The following is a 22,909-nucleotide window of genomic DNA, read 5'->3' on the forward strand; positions in this document are numbered from 1 at the left end:
TGGGTCAGGTCTTCCGCTGAGTCACAGGAGCCGTTACGGAGCCTCTGGGCAGTCCCTTGCCCGCTGTCACCCACCCAAGGCCCCAGGGCCTCCCCAACGGCTCCCGCCACCGCGGACCCAGGCCCCAGAGTCTGAGTGCCTTCCTTCCCTACCTGGACCACCCCCCCTTCAACCTTAAGGGCCTTTCTCTGCCCTGCCCCCTCAGTCAAGGTCAAGGCCCAGACTAGACCTGAGGGCCCAAGTTCCCTCTCCTGCCCCTCCAGAGCCCAGATCCTGAGACCTGAGTCCGCGGATCCAGGCCCGAGGTAGGGGTCCCAGCTAGAGCCCTCCAACCCCACCGCCAGCCCCACCCCTGACTTTAACGGCTTATTTCCTCCCCAAAGCCCCACCCCTTCCCTGTGACTGACAGCCCGGGGTGGCGGGACTGAGCCACTCACTCGGGAGACTGGTCCGACAGCATTCTGCCTCACAGGATAAAACCTGGGGTGGCCTGCAGGGAATCCAAGCTCTCCTGTCGGCAGTGGCCATGGTGGTTCCCGAGACTCTCCCTGCCCTGGGGAGGCACTACCTCAGGATTGTAACCTCCCTGCTACTTCTGGCTGCTCCAGGTGAGTCCTGAGGGCCTGCTGCCCCCTCCACCCCTTCCCCATTGTCCACCCAGCTGTCCTCCCTCTTGGTCCTGCCTGAATCCCTCCTCTCCCTCTCATCTGTTGCTTTGTTCCCCCACCTCCCTCTCTCCCTCTCCCTCTCTATCATTTGCCTGCTCTGAGCCTCAGGTTCCTCCACAGCTGTGAGGAGTACATAAAACACTGCACTACAGGGCCCAGGACAGGGCTTAGTGCAGTCAGTGCTCAGTGTGCTCAGCTCTGCTTGTTATTTACCCTCTTCATGTCCCGTTCCTGTCTCTTGGGTCTGCATGGTCCACTGCTGGGGCAGCGGCATCCAGACCTAAGGCCTGGGAGGGGGGTTCTCCCTCTCACCTCAGTGAGACACCCCAGAAGCTGACCCCTCACCCCCAGGTAGGCTGGATGGAGCCCGGGCACAGGCTGGACAGGAAGTTGCAGGGAGGCCAAGGCTGCAGCTCACACCGAGGGCCTGAGGTTTCGGTCTGTCCTGCCCAGGCTCCAGGAAATGCCCCGCCTGGGGAGGCCTGGAAGGCCCCAGGGACTGAGCCACCGGGAAGGATTGCTGGGCACCAGGGCTCCCCTCCACCGACCTGACCCTTTCTTTCTCTTGCCCTCAGCCACCCTAGCTGCTGCCAAGACAGCTGGTAAGTCAGAGCTGCCCTCAGGGAAGCGAGGAGGGAGGAAGCCTGAAGGGCAGGGTAGTGTCTGTGTGTCTGTCTGTGGGGGACAGGTCAGAAGCGGGCAGTGGGGCAAGAGGGTGTTTGAGCTGGAGAGGAAGGGCAGGCAGGAAAAGAGGCCCAGAGAGTGAGGATGCGGCCCAGAGAGTCGGGATGTGGAGGAGAGAGGCCCAGGAGGGGGTGAGCAGCCCGAGGATGTAAAAGGGCTAGAGGACCAAGTGCTGAGCCAGAGTGGAGGGCAGAGGGTGGAAGGGCCGGGGAAGAGGCAGCAAAGAATGGAGCCAGGGTGGGAGGAGACTGGAGCACAGGCCTAAGTGCTGAAGGCAGGGAAGCGGGGCTGGAAGGGATGAGGATTGTGCCTGAGGGTCTGACACACCGGCCCCTCCTCCGCCAGGTCCCCCAGCCTGTGGAAAGCCCCAACACCTGAACCGAATCGTGGGTGGTGAGGACAGCACCGATGCTGAGTGGCCCTGGCTTGTGAGCATCCAGAAGAATGGCACCCACCACTGTGCAGGCTCCCTGCTCACCAACCGCTGGGTGGTCACGGCCGCCCACTGCTTCAAAGGGTACGTACGCTCAGCCGGTCCCCTCCACTCGATTCCCCAGACCCTGGGCTGCCCACACAGCCCCGGCTTCCAGGCTTCAGTCCAGTTTTGGGTCCCTCAGGAGAGTCCCTGCTTCTCCCCAGAAGCCTCTTTTGCTCACCAGGGGCCTTCATATGCCATTACCCCAGAAACCCTTCCCAGACGCTTCCTGAACACCCCGTGGTTCCTGGCTGATGCCACCCCCTCCCTCTCCCTTCTAGCCATCCGAACAAACCAGCCCTGTTCTCTGTGCTGCTGGGGGCCTGGCAGCTGGGGAACCCCGGCCCGAGGTCCCAGGAGGTGGGTATTGCCTGGGTGAAGCTCCACCCTGCGTACTCCTGGAAGAAAGGCGCCCGTGCTGACATCGCCTTGGTGCACCTGGAGCACGCCATCCAGTTCTCTGAACGCATCCTGCCCATCTGCCTGCCTGATTCCTCCGTCCATCTCCTTCCGGACACCAACTGCTGGGTTGCTGGCTGGGGGAGTATCCACGATGGAGGTGTGGCTTCTTTCTCACCAGGGGTATGGGGGTGGGTGGGGACAGAGGGCGGTGGACACTGGGAGATACAGGTGCCACGGGCAGCAAAGGATAGAGGCCAGAGGCAGAGCACAACACAGATAGAAGAAAAGACAGGTTGTGACCCAGAGATGTGATGACACAGAAGCCTAGGTGGATAGTTCTAGATCATTTCTAGTTAAAAGGTACCTTTTGCTGTGTTCTGAGGCAAAGATGCCAGATCAACCAAGATATTAAGTGATATAGGAACAGCTGAGAGGAGGTGTCTATGGGACCATGCTGAACCAGGTGAATATGAAAACAGCCCTAAGATTCCAAATCTGGAATAAACGCCCCCTGGTGGCATCGTGACACAATTGCAGGCAAAATTCCCAGGAGAAAATGCAGTCTCCATAAATGGTAAAATATAATTGGCAAACCAAGTCTGGAGGTTTGGAAAACCTCATCTAGAAACACAAATTAGATTAGATTAAGTAAGAGGCAGAGAAGCAGTGACATATATATATGGAACTTTAACCAGATTCCAGAAGAATTAAGAGAAATGACACCAGTTTGGGCGTCTGGGGACCCCACTGACTCTGAAGTTTCAGTCAGTCTCCCCACGGTCATTCTTAGGGGCTCCTGTGAAAGGTGGATTTATGAACTGGGGAAGGTCTACAGACCAACCCTAGGATCAATCCCCCTAGGGGATGGCGGGGGTCCCTCAAGTCCCAATAAGATTCAACACTGAGTGGCCATTAGTCTGTAGCAGTACCAGTGCTGGATAAAGTAGTGCCTGAGATGGGACAAGCCTGGACCATTGGTTTGAACCATCTCATTGGCATCAGAGATCTCGTTAAAGATTCAGAGTTTCAGGCTGCACGTTAATTTGGGATTCAGTAGGTCCAGAGTGGAGTCCTGGAATTTGGGCTTTCTGCAGGCATTGTGGGAGAGCCTGACAGAGTTGATCCACTTAACCTTTGAGAAACGCTGCTGAGGGAATTGAGGAGGCCACCAGGAGAGTCTCCCAAGCCTGTCTCTCTCCTCCCTGCTCCCAGTGCCCCTGCCCAACCCTCAGACCCTCCAGAAGCTAAAGGTTCCCATCATCGACTCAGCAGTCTGCAGCCGCCTGTACTGGCGGGGAGCCGGGCAGGACGCCATTACGGAGGACATGCTATGCGCCGGCTACCTGGAGGGGAAGCGGGACGCCTGTCTGGTGAGCACACCACCTCCTTCCCAGCCCTGCCCCACTGAGCTCCATCACCCCTCTGCTCCTGCGCCTCCTCCCAGAATCAGCTGTGACCTGGTAGTCCCCCTAGATAGATGCCTACAGAACCCGGCCCCAGCCTGGCTCAGCCGTTCATACATCAAACGTTCTGAGCACCTCCGGTGTGCCTGACCCCATTCTCAGGGAGCTGGCATCCTCCTGAAGGCGTGCCACGGTCCTGGCCCCCAGAGCCAGCTCCAGCTCCACCACTGTGGCGGAGCACGGTGGGACGGTGCATGGTCCACACCCGGGCTGGGTCAGTTTTCTTCTTTCTGAGCCTCGGTTTCCTCAACTGTGAAGCAAGTCACAATACTCCCTGCCTCCAGGGCTGTGAGGGAGAAGGTCTAGCACAAAGTCCTTCTTACCGGAAGTGAGCCTGGGAAGTGTGTCCTTGCCCGCCCTCCCGGTCCTGGTGCCGCGGCCCCCAGGTCAGAGAAATGGTCCCCCGCGAAGGGAACTGCCACCCACTGCGGCGCGGTTCCTGGGCTCTGCTCACCGCTTGCCCCACGCGGGTCCCTAACCTTCCCTCCTCTCCTTAGGGCGACTCCGGAGGCCCCCTGATGTGCCAGGTCGAGCGCACCTGGCTGCTGGCGGGCGTCATCAGCTGGGGCGAGGGCTGTGCGGAGCGCAACCGGCCTGGCGTCTACATCAGCCTAGCCGCCCACCGCTCCTGGGTACAGAAGATCGTGCAAGGGGTGCAGCTCCGCGGGCACTCGCAGGGTAGCGGGCCCACAGGACGCCGGGGACGGGCTCTGGGGGCGCGGCGAGCTCGCAGGGCCGCCCGGGGCCGCGGCGTTTAGGGATCTGGGGAGACCACGTGCTGTTTCCTCAGTTGTAAATAAGCGGTCTACCTCTGGGAGCGCCCGAGTGCCGGCGCCGGATCTCCTCCGCGGGGAGGCCCCGCCCCGCCCCTGGGCTCAGGCCCCACCCCCGAGGCCCGGAGCGCCTTTGTGTACATACTTGTTAATAATTTTTACAGTTATTTGTAACTCCGCCCACACATCTTATTTATTCCTCCAATTTCAATAAATTATTTTTACCCTAGTTCCTATTTTTTCCCTCGGGTATGGGAACATTGGGAAGAAGGGTCCAGTCAGGGTTAAAACGGGGGTTGGCAGGTAGGACTTTCGATGGTAGTCTGGCCAGGGACCCAGGTGTCCTGCCCACCTAGGATTCAACATCCTGACTTCTGACCTTTGCACTGTCCTTTTGTAACCCCTTGCCTCCAGGGAGACCAAATGGAGAGGAGACAGGAGGCCCAGCAACCTGGGAGACCCAGCTCTCCCACCTGAAAGGTGGGTGTTGGGGGCTGCAGGGCCAGGCAGGTCCCCAACCTGCCTGTTGAATTTCCGAAACAGGGCTGGCTAGGAGAACACCCCCACCCCCCACACACACACGAGTGGGGTGTCCCCCATCCTCCCTCATCTTAGAGCCGGGTGTCTCAGATTTGGGCTGAGGCAGCCAGGACTCCCCAGGAGCTGACTCAGCCAGTGACTCACTGCCGATTCTGTGAATCCTCCCCCCGGAACGAAGGAGCAAAACAATGAGACAGCAGGTGTCTGGGGGGGCTTGAGTCACCTCACCTGCCCCCACGGGGTGGGGCTGAGAGCTGGGTCCTAGGCCACCATAGGGTCTGCCTGGGACCGAGCTAATGCTCCCCTTTCCCAGTGCCCACCATTCTGCAGCCAGGCCTCTGGCCTCCTGGACCAGCCCTGCCCCTCCTCCCAAGGCCCAGGATACTGTACCCCATCAGCGCCACCTGGGCTTCCCAGAAACAAGCGAATGTGCAGGCAGGGCTGTGTGGTTGGTTTGATGAGTATGTGCCAGAGAGATTTTTTCTAACAGTCAGGAAGACAAGTAGGTCCAGCTGTGCAGAGGACAGAGCTGAGTGGCTGCCTCAGGGTCTCCAACTAGAAACGATCAGTGCAGTGAGCTTGAGAAGGCAGCACAGGTGTGGTTTGGTTGGTTGGTATCCTTTACTGCGAGCACTGTTCTAAAACTTCTGTTCATATTGTTTTGATAACCCCCATGTTAATAAGTGCTGTGGGGTTGGTCTTATTAACAAACAAATGCTAACCTGGCCTCCCGCTGGCTTGGGAACCAGCTGGGGGGTGAGCAGGTGGCTCAGGTGAGGCCCCTCCCCTTTGTGACCTGGTCCCGCTTTACCTGTCACTCTGCTTCCCTTGTCCACTTACCCTCCTCTCTGGACTCAGTCTCCCCTACCCCCCATACCCCTCCACTAGTGCCTCATTCGCTGCCCTTCTTGCTGCCTCCATTTCCCCCTCTGCCCTCCAGGCTCTTCCTCTGTTCCTCGCTTCCCCACGTCCTGTCCCTGTCCCCTCACTCCTTCTCTGTCTCTGTCTCTGGCCACTGGCCTCTATGGCTCAGTGTCCCCCACACCCTGACTCTCACCGCCCTCTACCTCTGCTTCCAATGGCATCCTGACAGAAGCCCCTGAGAAGGCCATGCCTAGAAACATCTGCTGGGGGGACTTCCCTGGTGGCGCAGTGGTTAAGAATCCGCCTGCTAATGCAGCAGACACAGGTTCGAGCCCTGGTCCAGGAAGATCCCACATGCCGTGGAGCAGCTAAGCCCGTGTGCCGCAACTACTGAGCCTGTGCTCTAGAGCCCGTGAGCCACAAATACTGAGCCCACATGCCACAACTACTGAAGCCTGTGCACTTAGAGCCCATGCTCTGCAACAAGAGAAGCCATCACTATGAGAAGCCCACGCACCGCAACAAAGAATAACCCCCGCTCTCCACAACTAGAGAAAGCCCACATGCAGCAACAAAGACCCAGCACAGCCAAAAAATAAATAAATAAATAAAATTAAAGAAAACAAAAGAAACATCTACTGGGGCTGAGAAGTCACCCCGTAAATGTGGGACCCTCAGGTGAGGGTGGGTTTTCTCTGAGCTGGCCATCACCCTCCAGGGAGCCCCAGAGCTGGAGGCACCTTCCCAGAGCCCCAAGAAGCCTGACAGATGGGCTGGGCCATGGGGTGGGGAGCCCGCCCTGGCTCCAAAGTGTGACAAGATTTCCAGTGACTCCCTCCCCAGTCAGGTGGGGGTTCCAGGAGGTGGAAATGTGGTCAGTCCAGCCCTGGTGGGGTCCACACCAGCATCGCAGAGAGCTTGTTTGCCCCTTGGTTGGAACCAGGCCAGGAGCAAGCCCCAAATGGGTGGGGGTGGGGACCATCACTGCTTCGGCTCCACTGACACCTCCTGCCTCTGGGGGCCGCACATGGAGCCCCTTTGGCCTGTCGGGCTAAGAGGAAGTGCCAGTGGGAGGGGCCGGCACGCCAACCTGGGCTCCCAGCAGGTGCCTCCACTCACCTTTAACTCCCCACATGGAGCAGCCCCAGGGAGAGTCCTCCTTACCTCCCTCAGGGCAGGGGTGCCGCCATCTGGCCACAGTGACCCATGTCCTTACTATGGAAGTGCCTTAGTCATAGGCTGCGAGGTCTGGCTACTGCTCCTCCACATGCTCCTTCCTCAGATCTTTAATTCTTTAGAAGACTTTCACTCCCACACCAGGGACCTGCCAACTCGTCTCTACTCTGCATCCAGAACAAGTGTGTAAATCACATCTAACCCCATGAGGTCCCTTGGTGGCCGACTCCTTTGGCTGGCTAAGCCAATAACCCCATTCCAACACCCCTCCCTTCCTTCTTCCACCTTAGAGACTGGAAAAACTAAATGTTCCTTTCCACAGTCTCCCACGAGGTCCCAGTGGAAACAGATGTCTGATGGGTAGTTTCTTGGGAAGACTTTGTTTTGTTCCTGATAACAGGGACATGTTCAGTTGGCATTATCCTTTCCCACCGTCTGCCTTCTTCTAGTCTTAGATACAGATGTAATGCCTAATCCTTAGCAGCCATCTTATCAACATGAGGCTACGAGTTGAATAACACCTAAATTGACAGTGAACAAAGATTCAGAAGCTGCAGGTGTGAGGACACGGTTGAGAAGTTGCCTCCATTCTAGACAGCCACCTCCATCCTTCTTGTGTGCTTTCAAGCCACTGTTGGTCGAATCTTCTTTTACTGCAGCTAAATGCCTTTGTAACTGATATACCTGCTTCAGACCCTCTGTCAATCTAAAACTATTCTGAACAATCGTTTTTTAATTAATTAATTAATTTTATTTATTTATTTTTGGCTGCATTGTGTCTTTGTTGCTGCGCGTGGGCTTTCTCTAGTTGCAGCGAGTGGGGGCTACTCTTCGTTGTGGTGCACGGGCTTCTCATCGTGGTGGCTTCTCTTGTTGCGGAGCATGGGTTCTAGGTGTGTGAGCTTCAGTAATTGTGGCACGTGGGCTCAGTACTTGTGGCTCTCAGGCTCTAGAGCGCAGGCTCAGTAGTTGTGGTACAAAGGCTTAGTTGCTCCGCGGCATGTGGGATCTTCCTGGACCAGGGCTCGAAGCTGTGTCTGCTGCATTGGCAGGCGGATTCTTAACCACTGCACCACCAGGGAAGCCCCCAGAATAGTTTTAGATTGACAGAAAACGTTTTTGCTTTTTTTTTTTTTTTTTACAATAAACACTGTTTGTTATCATGGAAACAGTATGTCAGATTTTGTCAGTACAATCAAATCACACTTAAATTATCCAAATTATGAAGCCTTTGAGCTCATACCTATCCACAAGAGCTTTGGGCCTTCAGAGGGTGTCCCAGTTAGTTTCATGTTTTCATATCATGCTTACTCAAGAGCAAGTATTTTCTTTCTCTCCCTTTCCTGCTTGAAGTCTCCCAGTCAGTGCTGCTGCCCGGGGAGGCATCTGAAGAAGTCTCACCATGACCCCATTGATGGTGCCCTAATGAGTTCACCAGTCTCCTCACCAAGGGCACAAGCTCCCCAAACTCCCCAGACTGCCTGGGGAGTGTGGAATTCTACGTGAAGGCGGAGACAATGGATTTCCCAGCTCCAAGCCAAACTTTGCTACCTGTGCCCGGGTCGTTGTGCTCATAGTATCAAAGTTGCTCATGGGAAAGATGACTGGGCCTGTGAGTATGACCTTCAAGGTCTGCAACCTTAGACCTCACATGAGGACACCAGGCAGACTGGCAGGCAGCTAGTGAGTAAGAGCGTAACCAGGGCATGGGGGAAGGTGGTGTGTGTCAGACTGTGGGAGCTGTGTTCATCTGCATCACCACTTGACCTTGACCCAATGGGCCTGTGGGTCTGATTTCCTGTTGGCAGCTATTAAACAATCACACACAGGCAAACCAGGACAAATACCAGTTTTCAGGGACACAGTTGTCTCAATTCTTACTGAGGGGGGAATAATCACTTTCACAGAACATAGTCTATTTTGCTGGTTCTTCCTCATTTCCCCAACCTCTATGTGATTGATGCCCCAACATCATATCTGGGGCTTCTCTCCTCCTTCACCTACTTGTATCCATGGGTGATAGCATCTGGTGTCATAGCTCTACACACTATCCATAGAGGTGACTCCAGAGTTCTCTCCCTGCGTGTCCACTCAACTAATCAACATCCCCTTGTAAATATCATATAGACATCTCATCCTTAAGGTGACTCCAAATGAATCTCAGTATTCCCTCTCAAACTTGCTCCACTGGCAGAATTTCCATCTCAGCACAAAGCAGCTGTCCTTCCTTCCAACTGCTCAGTTTGGGAACCTTGGAGTACTGACAACACCAAGTGTTGGTGAGGATGCAGAGCTCCTGGAATGCTCACATGTTGCTGGTGGGAGTGCAAACTGGTACTGCCCCTGTGGAAAACATGCTGACTGTTTCGTGTAATGTTGAACATCCATGCAGCAATCCTACTCCTAAGATTGATCCAAGAGAGAAGAGAACATATTCTTACAAAATCTGTATGCAGATATTTATAACAGCTTTATTCAGAATTGGCAAAAATTGGAAACAACCCAAATGTTTCTTCAGCTGGTAAATGGATAAGCAAACTGTGGTCCATCCGTTCAGTAGAATTCTACTTAGCAACAAAAATGAACAAACTATACACAACATGGTGAATCTTTTTTTTAATCTTTATTTATAAATTTATTTATTTATTTTTAAATTATTTATTTATTTATTTTTGGCTGGGTTGGGTCTTCGTTGCTCCGCACGGGCTTTCTCTAGTTGTGGTGAGCGGGGGCTACTCTTCATTGTGGTGCATGGGCTTCTCATTGCGGTGGCTTCTCTTGTTGCAGAGCATGGACTCTAGGTGCGCAGGCTTCAGTAGTTGTGGCATGCGGGCTCAGTAGTTGTGGCTCTCAGGCTCTAGAGCCAGGCTCAGTAGTTGTGGCGCAAGGGCTTAGTTGCTCTGTGGCATTTGGGATCTTCCCGGACCAGGGATCCAACCCGTGTCCCCTGCATTGGCAGGCAGATTCTTAACCACTTCACCACCAGGGAAATCCCTCTTTTATTTTTGTCTGCGTTGGATCTTCATTGCTACGCACGGGCTTTCTCTAGTGGCGAGCAGGGGCTATTCTTCGCTGCGGTGTGCGGGCTTCTCATTGCGGTGGCTTCTCTTGCTGCAATGCACGGGCTCTAGGTGAGCGGGCTTCAGTAGGTGTGGCACACAGGCTTAGTTGCTCCGTGGCATGTAGGATCTCCCCGGACCAGGGATTGAACCCATGTCCCCTGCACTGGCAGGCAGATTCTTAACCACTGCGCCACCAGGGAAGCCCCGCAACGTGGTGAACCTTAAGCACATGATGCCGAGGGGAGAAAGCTGAACTCCAAAGGCTCCACACCATGATTCCATTTATATGACACTGTTGAAAAGGCAGATCTATAGGGACAGAGAGCAGATGGGTGGTTGCTAGGGGCTGGGGTGGGGAAAGGATTGCCCCCAAAGGGGCATAGGGGGATTTTTTAATAGTGATGGAACTGGCTTTATATCTTGATTGTGGTAATGGTTACATAACTGGATGCATTTATCAAAACTCATAGGACTATAATTTATTTAAAATGGTGAAATTTACTCTGTGTAAACTATACCTCCATAAAACTGATTAAAAAAACCCCAACAACACAAAACTGTGGCATCTTCCTTACGCCTCTCTTCCTCTCATTCTCTAAATTCAAGCCATCAGCACATCCTGTGAGTTCTATCCTATCTCCAAAATACGTCCAGATCTGGCCACTTCTTTCCCATGCCATCCCAAGCGACTTTCCTCTTTATCCCAGATTTCTGTCATGGCCTCCCAACTGGTCCCACTGCTTCGGCTGTTGTTCCCACCAGGCTGTTCTCAGCACAGCAGCCAGAGTGGTTCTCTTAAAACCTAAGTCAGATCCTGTCATTCTATTCCAAACCCTACTCAGAGTAAATGATGTCATCTTTCCAGCCTCCCTTCTCATCTCTCTCCTCCTTGTTTGTGGGGCTCCAGCCTCTCTGTCTTCCCAGCTGTGTTTGGGAACACAGCAGGCATGCTCCTGCCTCAGGGCCTTTGCACCTAGTTTCCTCTTCCCCTGCAGGACTGCATGGCCACTCCCTCCCTTCCTACAAATCTCTACTCAGATGTCACCATGTCATCATCTTGTTTACAATGTTCCTTCCCTCCACTCTTGCTCCTTTCCTTGCTTTCTCTTTTTCCAGCACATTTATTACTATTTAATATATACAATTTATTTCATTTGTTCCTTGTTTATCATCCCCTCCCTAACACACATAACCAGAAGGTAAGCCTCTGTCCCTGCATTTGTCATGTTCTCTTATTACTGTCTATTTACTCAGTTATCTTTCCCAGGAAATATTCTGAGCTTATGAAAGGTGAGACCTTTACCTTATCCACCATGATACAGTGTCCAGAAAACGGTCCTGGAAAAAAAAATGTTAGTAATAGTATAGTTAGTAATAGTAACTAGTTAGTTACTAGTAAATGTTAGTAAATGTTTCTTGAGTTAATGGTAATGGTAATGAGTATGGTCTATGTCACTAGTTTGGTGGACAATGTGGACACATCTCTTTTGTTTTTCTAATTATTCACTCAAGCACTGAGTTCTCTCCTTAGCAGAAGTCTATTCTTTCTTGAGGCCACCCCATTCTGCCCAGAAATTATCCAAGAATCCTACAGGTTGACTCGGTCTGTAGGGAGTCAACCTATGAGAACTGGAAAGTCGTGTTATTCCTTCAATTCGGTTCCACTGCTTGGGTCAAGGTCAAGTGGGGACGCCGATGACTCACACTGCCCTCCCCCTCGCCCTGCTTACACTATACGCAAGCTCACTGCCAACCCGCCCTGGTTTGCACGTGAGGTCTAAGTTTGCAGGTCTTACAGGTTGCACTCAGAGACCAGTCACCCTTCCCACGAGCAGAGCACCCAGGTGGCTATGTTCAAAGGAGCATCTAGCCTCAGCCACCTGCTGAGCTCCAACCCTTAGATACTGCCATTGATGCACATCACTCAGGAGATTTGCCTTTGGGGTCCTTGGGTTTAATTTCTGCTAACTGACCCACTGGGGACTGTCCCTAATCATCAGAGAAATTCTAATAATGTCAAACTCACTAAATTCAACTTGCCTTGTCCTACTCCACAAATAAAAAGTGAAGGCTTTGCTGTGGATTAACCATGAACCTAGAGATTTCTACTCTCCGTGAGCTGCAGTTTCCACTGGGAAGAAGGGAGTCAGGAGGTGGCCGGTCCACAGGGAGACATCGCGTGCCCTGGGTGGGACAGGGAGGCCAGGTGGCCATCCCTTAGCAGTGAGTAGGGACCCCAGGTCTCCTGGACACAGGGGGTGATGGGCTGCCTGCAGGATGACGTGGCTTTCACATCTCAGTCTGGGGAGGCCCGACCAGCTCCACCGACCCTGGATCCTAGGAGGGACTGGCCTCAGATGGGCCCTGTGGTACCCGGCCTCCTCTCAGCTGTCTCCCTGGAAGGGGCAGGACAGGAGTCCGAGAGGACTGCCAGTGAGGAGCGGGCCAGGTCCTGCCCAGCCAGGGCTCCGGGCGACTGCCATCGGTGAGGGACCCACCAACAATCCCTCAGGTGCCATCCAAGGATGCTGACCCTCAAACAGTGTCTGCAGGTGGAGAGTCATGCGGTTGGCCAGGCCTCTGCCTGTTTCTGCTGCCGCATCTGTTGACCACTGCCCTGCCCCGCCACTGGCCCCTCTGCTCTCCTAAGCGGCCTGGGTCTTTTGCTTCTGTCATCCTCCAGGGAGATTTCCGGTTGGCTGGGACAGGGCCAAGGGGCAGAGACCTGGCCCTGGGGGGCCAGCGAGCCTCCTGGGGAGGTGGGAGGAGGAAGAATCAAGGAGGAGACCTGGAAGCTCCTTCCATCTGGGGTGGCCTCCCCCAGACCAGAAGGAGAATTGGGATTCGCCCTGTTCTTGCACTCCTGGTCTAACAGAGGCGGGTGACTTTATGACCAGAATGGTGACCCTGCCTCCCTGGTCTGTCTTTCCTAGGGGCCCTCAAGGATGTGCTGCCTCCACGTTGGCCCAGCCCTGGACGTCCCAGCCAAGGGTCCAGGGCCAGTGAGGTGTGCGTAGGAGGTGCTGGAGTAGAAACTGAGAGGAGGGGACACATGTGATGGCTGAGGCTGGGCCCCGTCCCCACCTGCCGGTCTCTCCCGGGGTGGGGCCTATCCAGGGATGCCGGGAAAACTGTGGGAGACCAAGGGGCCCAGGAAGGACTGTGGCTGCAGCAGGTGAGCTGAGGATGGCCTCAAGGGGCACGTGGGTGGGGCTCCCTCACCCACCTCAGCTGGGCGCCCTGGGCATTACTGCTTCCTCGGGTGAGTGGGGTGGGTGGAGGGCGGCCACGGGCTCCTTAGCTGCAGAGGCAGCACCTGCGTCTGTTCCCTCCTAGGTCTTTATTGATTGGTTGATCGTGTGCTTTGGAACAGCTGTGCTTTACTAAACAGGACGGCGTCTTCAGCAAGAGTGAAGGGGCATCTCTACACCCGGCTCTGGATGTGGGACTCAGGGTCTGTGTGAGCAGGAAGCTAAACGGATGCCCTGACTCATGTGGTTGTGTGTCGTTGTTGTTACTGCTGCTGCTGCTGCTTTTGCTGTGGTCACTGTGGGTGCTGTCTCTACTGTCACTGGGTTGTGGTAGTGGTTGTTGCTGCCGTTGCAGCGCGAGTGAGGGTGGCCCCTCAGCCCTGCTGGGTGGCGGGCTCGCCCGGAGCTCGGGGCTCCATGGAGGGCATCCCCCACTGCTACTTCCCTGCTGGTCTTGCAGAGTCTCCTGGAGGGCAGGGGCGGCCGAGGCCCACCCGGGGGACACAGGCCCTGGTGCTGACATAGTGGGGACACTCACCAGCGCCATCATCCCCGGAAGCTGGCATGTGGGATCATCAGCGCCTCCTGGGTGTTCGGATCCCAGCGCTACTGTGTTGAGGCAGGTGGGTCGCTCCCTCCCTTTCCCATCCCAACTTGACCTCCGTGTCTGTGAACAGTCTCCTTGTCCACCCTCGACCACGGGCAGGGGTGGCCCAGGGGACAGATTCCTGGTGCAGTTAGACTCCCTGAGCCCTCTCACCACAGGGACCTGCATAGGACTTGGGGGCCTTGGGCCAGTGTCCTGGATTCTGCCCGTGGCGGAGCCAGTGCAGTTGAGGCTGAGAGGCTGTGAGATTAGTAGGGCCCTCAGTTCCCAGGCAGATGCCTGAGGCTTGAACTTACTGCCCCAGCCCCTGCCTCCTGGTTCTGGGAGGCGGGAGGAGCTGGGTGGGCAGAGGCGCAGGAGATCCAGTCCTAGCGCGGGTCCTCCCGGCGGTGGCTGGGCCCATCTGGGTTTGGGAGACGTACTAGCAGGTGAGCACCTAGGATAGCCCAGCCTCCCCAGGAAGGGCCTCATCCAGTATGACATGTTCTGTGCCTCTTTGTGATGGGAAAAAAGACTCCTGCGAGGTGATGGCGGCTTCCATCCACCCTCCAGTTTCTTTGTGTCCCCACTCGGTCCCCACCCCCACACCCCAGCATCCACAGGGAGCAGTATCCTTGCCCAGCCCCTGTGACCTCAGCAGAGGGTGCGCAGGCCCATGGGCTCCTGGAGGCCTCGTGCTCGGCTCCTGCCCTCCCTGTCCCTGGGGTGACTGGGGGGGCCACTGCTCTGTTCCATCTATGATGCTTGGATCCAGGTTGGGACTGTAAGCTGGGAATCAGGCTGCGTTGGGCCATACCAGCCTGGTGTCTACACCCATGTGCCAACCTATACAGACTGGATGGGGAACAGTGGCAAAGTCTCCCTCAAGCACCTCTGGGTTCCACGCTGTGCCCCTGCTTGAGCCAGTGGCCTTACTCTTGCTTGGGGCCCTGTGAACTCTGAGTGATGCAGTCCAGACTCACCATTCTGGTGGGATTTGCAATTCAGGAGGCTTGGAGGTGACACAGAAAAAATGGACCTCAAACTGGGGATTTGAAGGTGACAGCCCAGGTGCTTGAAGCTCCAGAGCTCAAAGTGACTCTGGTGCATCGTGACTCCTGGAATAGCTGGTCCTTCACTTAAGCAAAACGTCTCATGTGTATGTGCACATTTATGTTTCTGTGTGTATATGTTTGCGTGTGTGTCTGTATTTGTGTATGTGTGTCTGTATATGTCTCTGCATCTATATGTTTCTGTACATGTATGTGTGTGTGTTTATGTGTCTGTGTACATTCTGTACGTGTCTGTGTTTGGGTGTATCTGCATGTGTGTCATGTGTGTATGTGATCTGTCTGTGTGTGTGTTCCTCAGAGCACCCCACATTTGCTGGCAAAAGACAGCAGAAACGGTTCAGTTCCCCCAGCCAGGGGTGCCTCCTCCCCCCACCCCACCTCCCACTTGTGCCTATGGTGAGTGAGGAGGAAGGAGCCTGAACCAAGAGCCAAAACCCACGGAGACCTTGCAGCCTAACCTTGGCCGTGATACACACACCAGCCCCTTTGTCATCTGTTTCCCTGGCCACTTCCAGAGGGTGTTTGCAGAGGATCTGGAAGACTGACACTTGTGCTCATAAAACTCCACCCCAACCCCGGCTTGGTGCAACAGACAGAGAGGGTTCTCTTGGGGCCTCTTGGGGGTGGGGTGGAGTGGAGGGGCTGCCCCACCTCCAGCAGCTCCTCTCAGCATCTGGCTGCCCAACCACCGTGGCTGCACGGCTGAGTGTCTCTCAAGGGCCCCTGATGGCTGGCTGGTGGTCCCTGCACCCTGGTGGGCCTCTGGTGGGCCTGGGACTAGTGACACTGTCCAGGGACAGGTTAAGGGCTGGGAGTTCAGTGTGTGGAGAAGAAACAATTCACAGCCCCCAAACAAACGACCCTCCATGGCTCAGCCAGGACGTGGATAAGGAAGGGGTTAGAATGTACGCAGATGTTCCGAAGGCTGACAGGCTGACTTCTGACCAAAGGCCAGATGAAGAGCAGGATCCAAGCCCAGGATAAACCGCCCCTCCGTCAGCCTGGACCCCAGGGCTCAGGTTTGACACGTGCCTGGTTTCTTAACTTTTGTAGAACCACTGAGAAGGAGATCACAGGGGCCAGGCCGGCTCTGCCAAAGTCCCTGTAAGTTCTGGGCCCCGAGTTCCCAGAGCATCGGAAAGAAACCTGCAGGGAGACTGCCTGCTGTGTGAGTTTTGAAGTGTGTGGGGACACTCAGGAAAGGACATCTCTCCCCCCAGATGGCACCCAGATGGGCACTGGATGGACATCTGAACAGGGGAGCGGGGCGGGGGGGGCGCAGAGCGATAGTAGGTTTAAATTCCACAACCACTGGGTAAATTACATCAATTCTCTCAGCCTGGGTTCCCTCATCTGTAAAGATAGGATGTTAACACCCACCTGAGAGGTGTTGTGAGGACTAAATGAGAGAACAATAGTGAAACCACCTGGCATTAGGCCTGGCCCCACATGGGTGCAGGATGGATGCTACTGCTCCTTCAGTCCATCCTTCCATCCATCCATCCACCCCCGTTGCAGGAATAAATCAAATCACAGGAGAATTACTCACACACGTACACAAAACATTGCAACAGAAAGCAGTTTTCACAAGCAGCACTCTGGAACCAGTTCCTTTCTGTTGCATAATTAATTCCTTGCCCCTGGCTTGCTAAAAGGGAAATGTTTCCAGTACTGAGGAGACTCCACCCCTTTTCTGGGGCCCACCTTTCCTGGGGCTGGCAGCTGGGAGGGGGTCGCCTCCCAGTGCCTCCTGGTTGGCAACAAGGGTCAGAATGGGACAGTGTTGATGGGAAGAGTGACAGCACTGATCCCCACAGCAGTCACTGCCTTAGACTGGGGAAGGTAGAAGAGGAGCATTTGGAGGAGAGCCGGAAGAGGAGCGGGTGGGGGGAGGAGGGGAGGGAGGGGGCGGAGCAGGCGTGGCGCCAGCTCAGAGGCTGTTGTGGGGACTAATTGCGAAGCACCTTCCTGGGCACAGTTCATCCTTATTTGGGAGCCGGTTCTTGGGAATTCCTTCATCATTCCCACTGCAAACACTGAGGGTGTCCTCCGGGCCAAGCCCTGCCCGGGCCCCACGGAGTCACGCGTGGTGGAGACAGCGTCCTGAGACGCTGTTCTCAGGACCTCCGGTCATCAGGATATAAGGCTCGCATTGTGCGCGGGGCCAGGGAGCTTGGGGGCGCCTGGAGCCACTCCCCTTGGGGGCAAGAATCAGGCGGGCTCACGTGTGTGCAGAACCTTTCTTCAACACGGGCATTCAGCATCACTCTGGCCTTGCCGATAGGTACCAGCTCGGGGTCACCTGGCCTCTGGTCCTGACCACCTGGCCGCGAGGAAGCAGCGCGTGGTGGGACCCGAGACCGGCTCAGGACCGCACTGGGCCTCGCTGGGTCCTGCTTCCGCGCGCGGGTCATCAGCTCTCTGGTCATCGCGGCGGGCCGACTGGGCGGACGGCTTCTCGGGGCCAAATCCCCACTTGAAGCCGATTCCCGAAAGGCAGTGGAGCAGGTGCTGGCGGTTGGCGGACGGGAGTGGCAGCCGGGAGGCGGGAGGGCGGGCGCTGAACCGCAGCCCCGCGCGGTACCCGATGGTGGCCTGGCGCCCCCTGCTGGTGTCGCAGCGCAGATGCCGGATGCAGGCCGCCCGGGTGACCCTCTAGCGCGTCTACCACAGGGACTCCGGCCCGCTACGGCTGGGGGCTCCTTACCGCGGGCTCCAGTGCGCCCTAAACCTCAGCCGGATGCTGGGAGGGAGGCGGACTTTCCGGCCACACACTTCCCCCTCCACCCCCACCCCGCCACTCCAGGACTGATGTTTGCTGTGAAACACCCAAGAGGCACAGAGCCTGGGTATGTGAGGAGGAAGAAATCAGGCAGGTTCTGCCCTAGGTGACCCCCAAGGGGTTGGAGACACAGAAGCAACTGCACGGAACAGAAGGCCGGCTGCAGAGAAAGTGGGAGACAGGGCCCCACCCTTCCCTCATTTAGGTGGAGTTGCTTGTGCTCTTCTAAGTAAATTAAAAGTCTAATCCCACTGCCCCATCCAAGGACTTGCGGGGTAACACTGCTGGGGGAGCATCACTCGGATCAGGCCTCCAGACTAGTGTCCTGATCCTGGTGACATCACATCACTGCTTTATTCCCACTGTATCTGAAGAAGCAGCCTCGGAGAGGTTCCGCACCTTGCCTGAGGTCACTAGGGGAGATGGTGGCCAAGGCCAGGCAGGACCCCAGTGACAAGTCCCGAGTCAGGCAATCATCGCCACACCCCACTGCCCCTGATCCATGGAGACCCCTGCTGAGCTCCAGGCACCCCTGGCTCCTCGGCCTCTTCCCAGCCAGCGTTCAGCCCCATTCCCTGTCCCTGGTTCTTGCAAACGTCCCCCAGCTAATGGGCACATGCAGAGCTCAGCACAACCCAACCCACCTCCCCAAGGGACCACACAGGAGGACAGGCTTTCACCTGTTTGACCTCTTGTGACAAGTGGGGAGCCCTGGGGAGGAGGAAATGTAGAAGAGCTGCCAGCCTGCTAAGCCCTCAGCAAAGACCATACTCAGCACAGCGCAAAGAGCTGGAGATTCCCCTTAACCAAGCCTAAGACTGGAAAATCTCCATTATGAGTTTTGCTGCCCTTTCTGGTTCCTTTCTTCTGCCTTCCCCTGACACAAGAAGAAAGGAACGTCCTGCAAAGCAGCTGCAGATACACCTGTTAAAACGTGCCTTACAAGTGTCCTATGAACACCTGTGCTTTTATTATTGATTCAGTAAAAGGCAAATCTGGGGGTTCCCTGGTGGCCTAGTGGTTAGGATTTGGTGCTTTTACTGCAGAGGCCAGGGTTCGATCCCTGGGGTCGGGGAACCATGCATTGCAAGTGGGGCGTGGCCAAAGTTAAAAAAAAAAAGGAAAAAGCAAAACACAAACACCCATAATTTGGAAGCAGTGCTGAGTGTGAATTTCAAGCTATCTGGGACAACTCTAATTGATATGAAGAGGGCACAGGCGCTGTTAAAGAGGGGTCCCAGGTCTCTTCTACCGATGGAAACATGAAATTTCCAGTAGAAGACAATGAAAATATCAGTGCTTTTTTCCTGATCCGAGTTCATGGATTCCTGAATTTTCCCACAGACTCCAGGTTAAGAACCACTAAGTGACTCTCAACCAGCATGTAAAATTAGAATTAGAGAAGAGGAACATGTCAGTGAGTATCACAAAGAGACATGAGGATCCGTTAAGAAACTTTTGCTGGGTCTGCGGTTCTGAGCCCAGACTTTGCAGCCAGACTTCCTCAACCTGAATCCCGACTCTGCCACTTAGCGCTGTGTGACAGGCCGAGCCACTGTGCTCTCTGGGCCTCCGTTTCCTCCTTTTGCAAATGGGGACAATAGACGTCCTGTCCTTCTAGGGCTGCTGGGGCAGGGAGCTGAGGTGGGACAGGGCCTGGCGCTTTACACCATGGCTGAGTGTTTGGCTGTTGCAGTTTGATGGATGCATTTGATAGAATGTGAAAGGCCTGGGGTCTGCTTTAGTTTTCCTTTAAGCTATAACAAATGACCACTCTTCAAGGAGTGCTGTGCTTGACCACCCCTGGTTCTGGCCTTTGCCCATGTTGATCTCTTGGTCTGCAATGCCCCCCTCCCCTTGTCCCCACCTGGCCAGTTCTCACTCAGCCTTTAGGACTTAGCTCAGATATTGCCTCCTCCAGAAAGGCTTCCCTGAAGCCTACCCCATCACTGGGCATGTGCTACACAAGGCGCTACCCCTGTCCCTATCAGTTCAGATGCAGTAACCAACTGCCTCCATCTGCTTCTGCACCTGTCCCCCATCGGGTGTCCCCAGCTGGATAGCTGGCCTCTTACTTTCTCTGGTGTCCAGGGAGCCTGTCGTGGACCAGGCCTTGGCAAATGTATGCTGAGTGAGTGAATTAGTGTATGAATGAATGAATGAATGGTTTCCCTGAAGCCCTTTGCACACTCAGAGAAGCCTGGAATTGAGCCTGGGCAGCACAGGCCACCTGGATGAGCTTGCAGCAGGGAGTGGGGGATGGGGCATCCTCGGAGCTAGGAATCCTCATAGATTATGGGATCTGCCTGGGGCCTGCACGGGCAGGCCCAGCATCCTGGGCAAAATCACCGAGGCCTGGGGTGTCAGACCCACCTCCTGCCTCGTCCTGCAGCTCTGCTCAGTGAGCTCCGCCCCGGAGGCCTCATTCCCCACAAGCTCAGAAGGCTGTGTTCTATCCCAGACTCAAGGACCATGCCTGGACGCCTTGTTGCGTCAGAAGCTTGATTTATTGATGGATTCTGATTCAGAGTCTCAACTCAGACTCCCTTGTGCATGAAGCCCACCACCAGCCAGATGGCCTCAGCAGGGTAACCCAGGTCCCAGCCCTGGAGATCCCAGGAGCACTCATTTCTTTTAGGTTGTGGTGCTATTTGGTGGAACAGAGTTCAAGGTTACTAGAGGATAATCCCACTCAAAGCCATACTGGAAATGCCCAGGAGCCTGTAATGCTCAAAGATTCCAGTGAGCACCTCCTTACTGTTACCTGGGGAGTCAAAAAAGGTCCTGCCACCTTCCTCTCCAAATGTGGAGTGTGCTTCCTCTCCAGCACTCAAAGTCAGTGTATATGACCAGGTGCTGGAGGAAAAGCTTGTAGGAGCCGTAGGTTCCTATAATGTGTTAACCTGGCAGCAGGAGGCATTCCTGGGGCTTCGTACCTGAGACTCCATATTTTTCACTCCAGGGGATCCAAACCTCACCTGGATACTGGGAGGAACGGGGAGCTTGGAAGGTCTGGGATCCAGGTAACTCACCACCCCCAGGTCCTTTATCCCCTGGTTACCAGCAAGAAGGACAGCCCTGTCACTGCAGCATAAGTCCCTGAGCACGTGACTTTGGGTGCCTGAAACAGGCTTCCTGATCTCAATCCCCTGCTTTGCCACTTTCAAATTCTGTGATTTTGGGCTTGTTACCTAGCAACTCCAGGCCTCAGTGCGCTCATCTGCAAAGTGGGGGTGATTGGGGGCGCAGTCACTGAGACCTTCCATCAGGAGAGCTCCACAAGGTACCCAGTCACCATGACGCTCAGGAGGTGCCAGCTACTGTCATGACTCAGAGCAGGGAGCTGTCCCTGAGCCCAGGTTTTGGAGCCCAAATCACTCCAACAAGTCCAGGTGGCAGGCCTGAGAAGTAGGTGACTCTTATCTGTGACCTTCCCCGACCTTGGTGTCTGTCCCAGAGCCTCCCCTCCTCATCTGGCCCCACCCACATTCTGTCTCCTTTAGTGTCTGCAGCTCTGGCTCATTCCCTCTCCCAGGTCCCTGGGACCCAGTAAATGCAGAGCAAAGATCCACCCCAGACCTTGAGCAACGCCCCCACCCCATCATTAGTGGAAGACCCTGGGCTTGCTGCCTCTATATACTTCTTGTATTCAATCAGTGGTGCACTCTGACCCTCACTTCATTTTCTCTTTGACCCTAAACTGGACAGACCTTTCTCCTGCTTTTCCCATCAGGTATTCTCAAACTGAGAGACAATTTATGGTTGAGTTTGGGTTGAAAGGACAAAGTAGGGAGAAGCATCATCTACCCTTCCCTTTAGATCAACCCAGGAAGCAGAGGCCGGACTTGCAGGAGGAGAGAGAAGGGAGTAGAGCTGGTGTGCAGGAGAGGAAGCAGCAGAGGAAAAGGGACAAAAAAAATGTGATGGCTGGTGGCTCCAGGACTCCAAGGACTCAACTGAACTCCTAGAGTCATCAGGAACCCAGTGAGGGTGTTGGGAGAAGGGGCTCTAAGCCCCACTACCCCTGTTCCCAAGACTGGGGCAGGAGTTGGGACACAGTGAGGGGCTCCATGGTCCTGCTCCTACTCACCTCTTAAATATGCCGATAGCACCTACAAACACTCGAATCCCAGTGATTTCATTTTCATAGTCTTTAAAGGTACTGAAATGCCATCCTCCTCCGGGCCCGTACGTCTCTATTAGATGAAGAACCAGGTGGGATAAAAGAAAAAAACTACACAGGGACATGTTGGTTATTTCTGCCCGGAAGAGGGTGTACCCCCTCCAGACAATGGGACATGCCTGAGACTAGAGTTAGTCTGTGAGAAGGGCTGGGCCCAGACCCCAGGTCCTGGATAGAGGGAGGTGAGGGTGGCCTCTAAGGGGATGGGCTGGAGGGGGGAGACCCAGCCAGACTTATGCCCTGCCCAGCAGGTGGGGCTCCACAGAAGGGTGAGGGTCAGCCATAGCAGCATGGCTTCTGGCTGGCGAGTGAAGGCCTCCTGGAGAGAAGAGAACAGGCCATCTGACTCTCAGAGATGGGCCCCACCCGATCTCGTTGGCCCATCCATGGCAGGGGGCACCGTCTTACCTGGCCTGGAGAGTCTTGTGGTCCAGTCCTGGCACTGGGGAGTCTTGTTGTACCTGGGCACCCTCCACCTGGCCCTTTATACCCTTCTGGGCCCTATGGGCCCCCCTCCAGAATGAAGGAACAAAGGGGCCACCAGGGGGACAGAAAGGAGCTGGGAAGTGGGGGCTCTTCCTGGAGGAATCCCCAGAGCCATCCAGGGGGAGGATCCCGGATGTGCTGTGTTTACTCTCTTGGCCCTGTGGCCTACACAAACAAAATGAAACAGTGACAAGCATTTTGCTGTCACCTATGGGTCTCTCTCCTGGGTACCTGCACTTGACCTTGGAGGTGGGGGAGGTTTCCTGAGAGCCCTTTCCAGCTTGACCAAACGGGGTTCAACCCCACAGGGGTGCTTCGGGGCAGCTGCCCCCAGTAGCTTCATGGGGTCCAGGACTCCTACCTCGTGCAGAACCTGATCCAGGGCCTTATTTATGCTTGGGCAAAGCCCTGGGTCCCCTGGCCTTTCCCCTCTGGCCCTCA

At 55.3% G+C, this 22,909-nt stretch overlaps 2 protein-coding genes across 2 annotated transcripts; one reads left to right on the forward strand and one right to left on the reverse strand.

The window, feature by feature from the left end:
* The first annotated feature begins 288 nt into the window (after nt 1-288).
* Nucleotides 289-4,694, forward strand: PRSS22 (serine protease 22). The gene is made up of 7 exons (XM_024759671.1): nt 289-305; nt 497-608; nt 1,244-1,270; nt 1,698-1,869; nt 2,109-2,386; nt 3,442-3,599; nt 4,190-4,694. The coding sequence occupies exons 2-7, from the start codon at nt 527-529 to the stop codon at nt 4,448-4,450; spliced, it is 978 nt and encodes a 325-aa protein (XP_024615439.1). The 5' UTR covers nt 289-305; nt 497-526; the 3' UTR covers nt 4,451-4,694.
* A 12,621-nt stretch (nt 4,695-17,315) lies between these two features.
* ZG16B (zymogen granule protein 16B) lies at nt 17,316-22,274 on the reverse strand. Its single transcript, XM_024759617.1, is given in 7 exon segments — nt 17,316-17,672; nt 20,476-20,501; nt 20,504-20,612; nt 20,614-20,762; nt 20,765-20,784; nt 21,890-21,995; nt 22,211-22,274. Coding segments are annotated over 7 exon segments (831 nt in total).
* Nucleotides 22,275-22,909: the final 635 nt, after the last annotated feature.

This window comes from Neophocaena asiaeorientalis, unplaced genomic scaffold (assembly GCF_003031525.2).
Source record: "Neophocaena asiaeorientalis asiaeorientalis breed wild unplaced genomic scaffold, Neophocaena_asiaeorientalis_V1.1 scaffold254, whole genome shotgun sequence".
NCBI classification, from domain to species: Eukaryota; Metazoa; Chordata; class Mammalia; order Artiodactyla; family Phocoenidae; genus Neophocaena; species Neophocaena asiaeorientalis.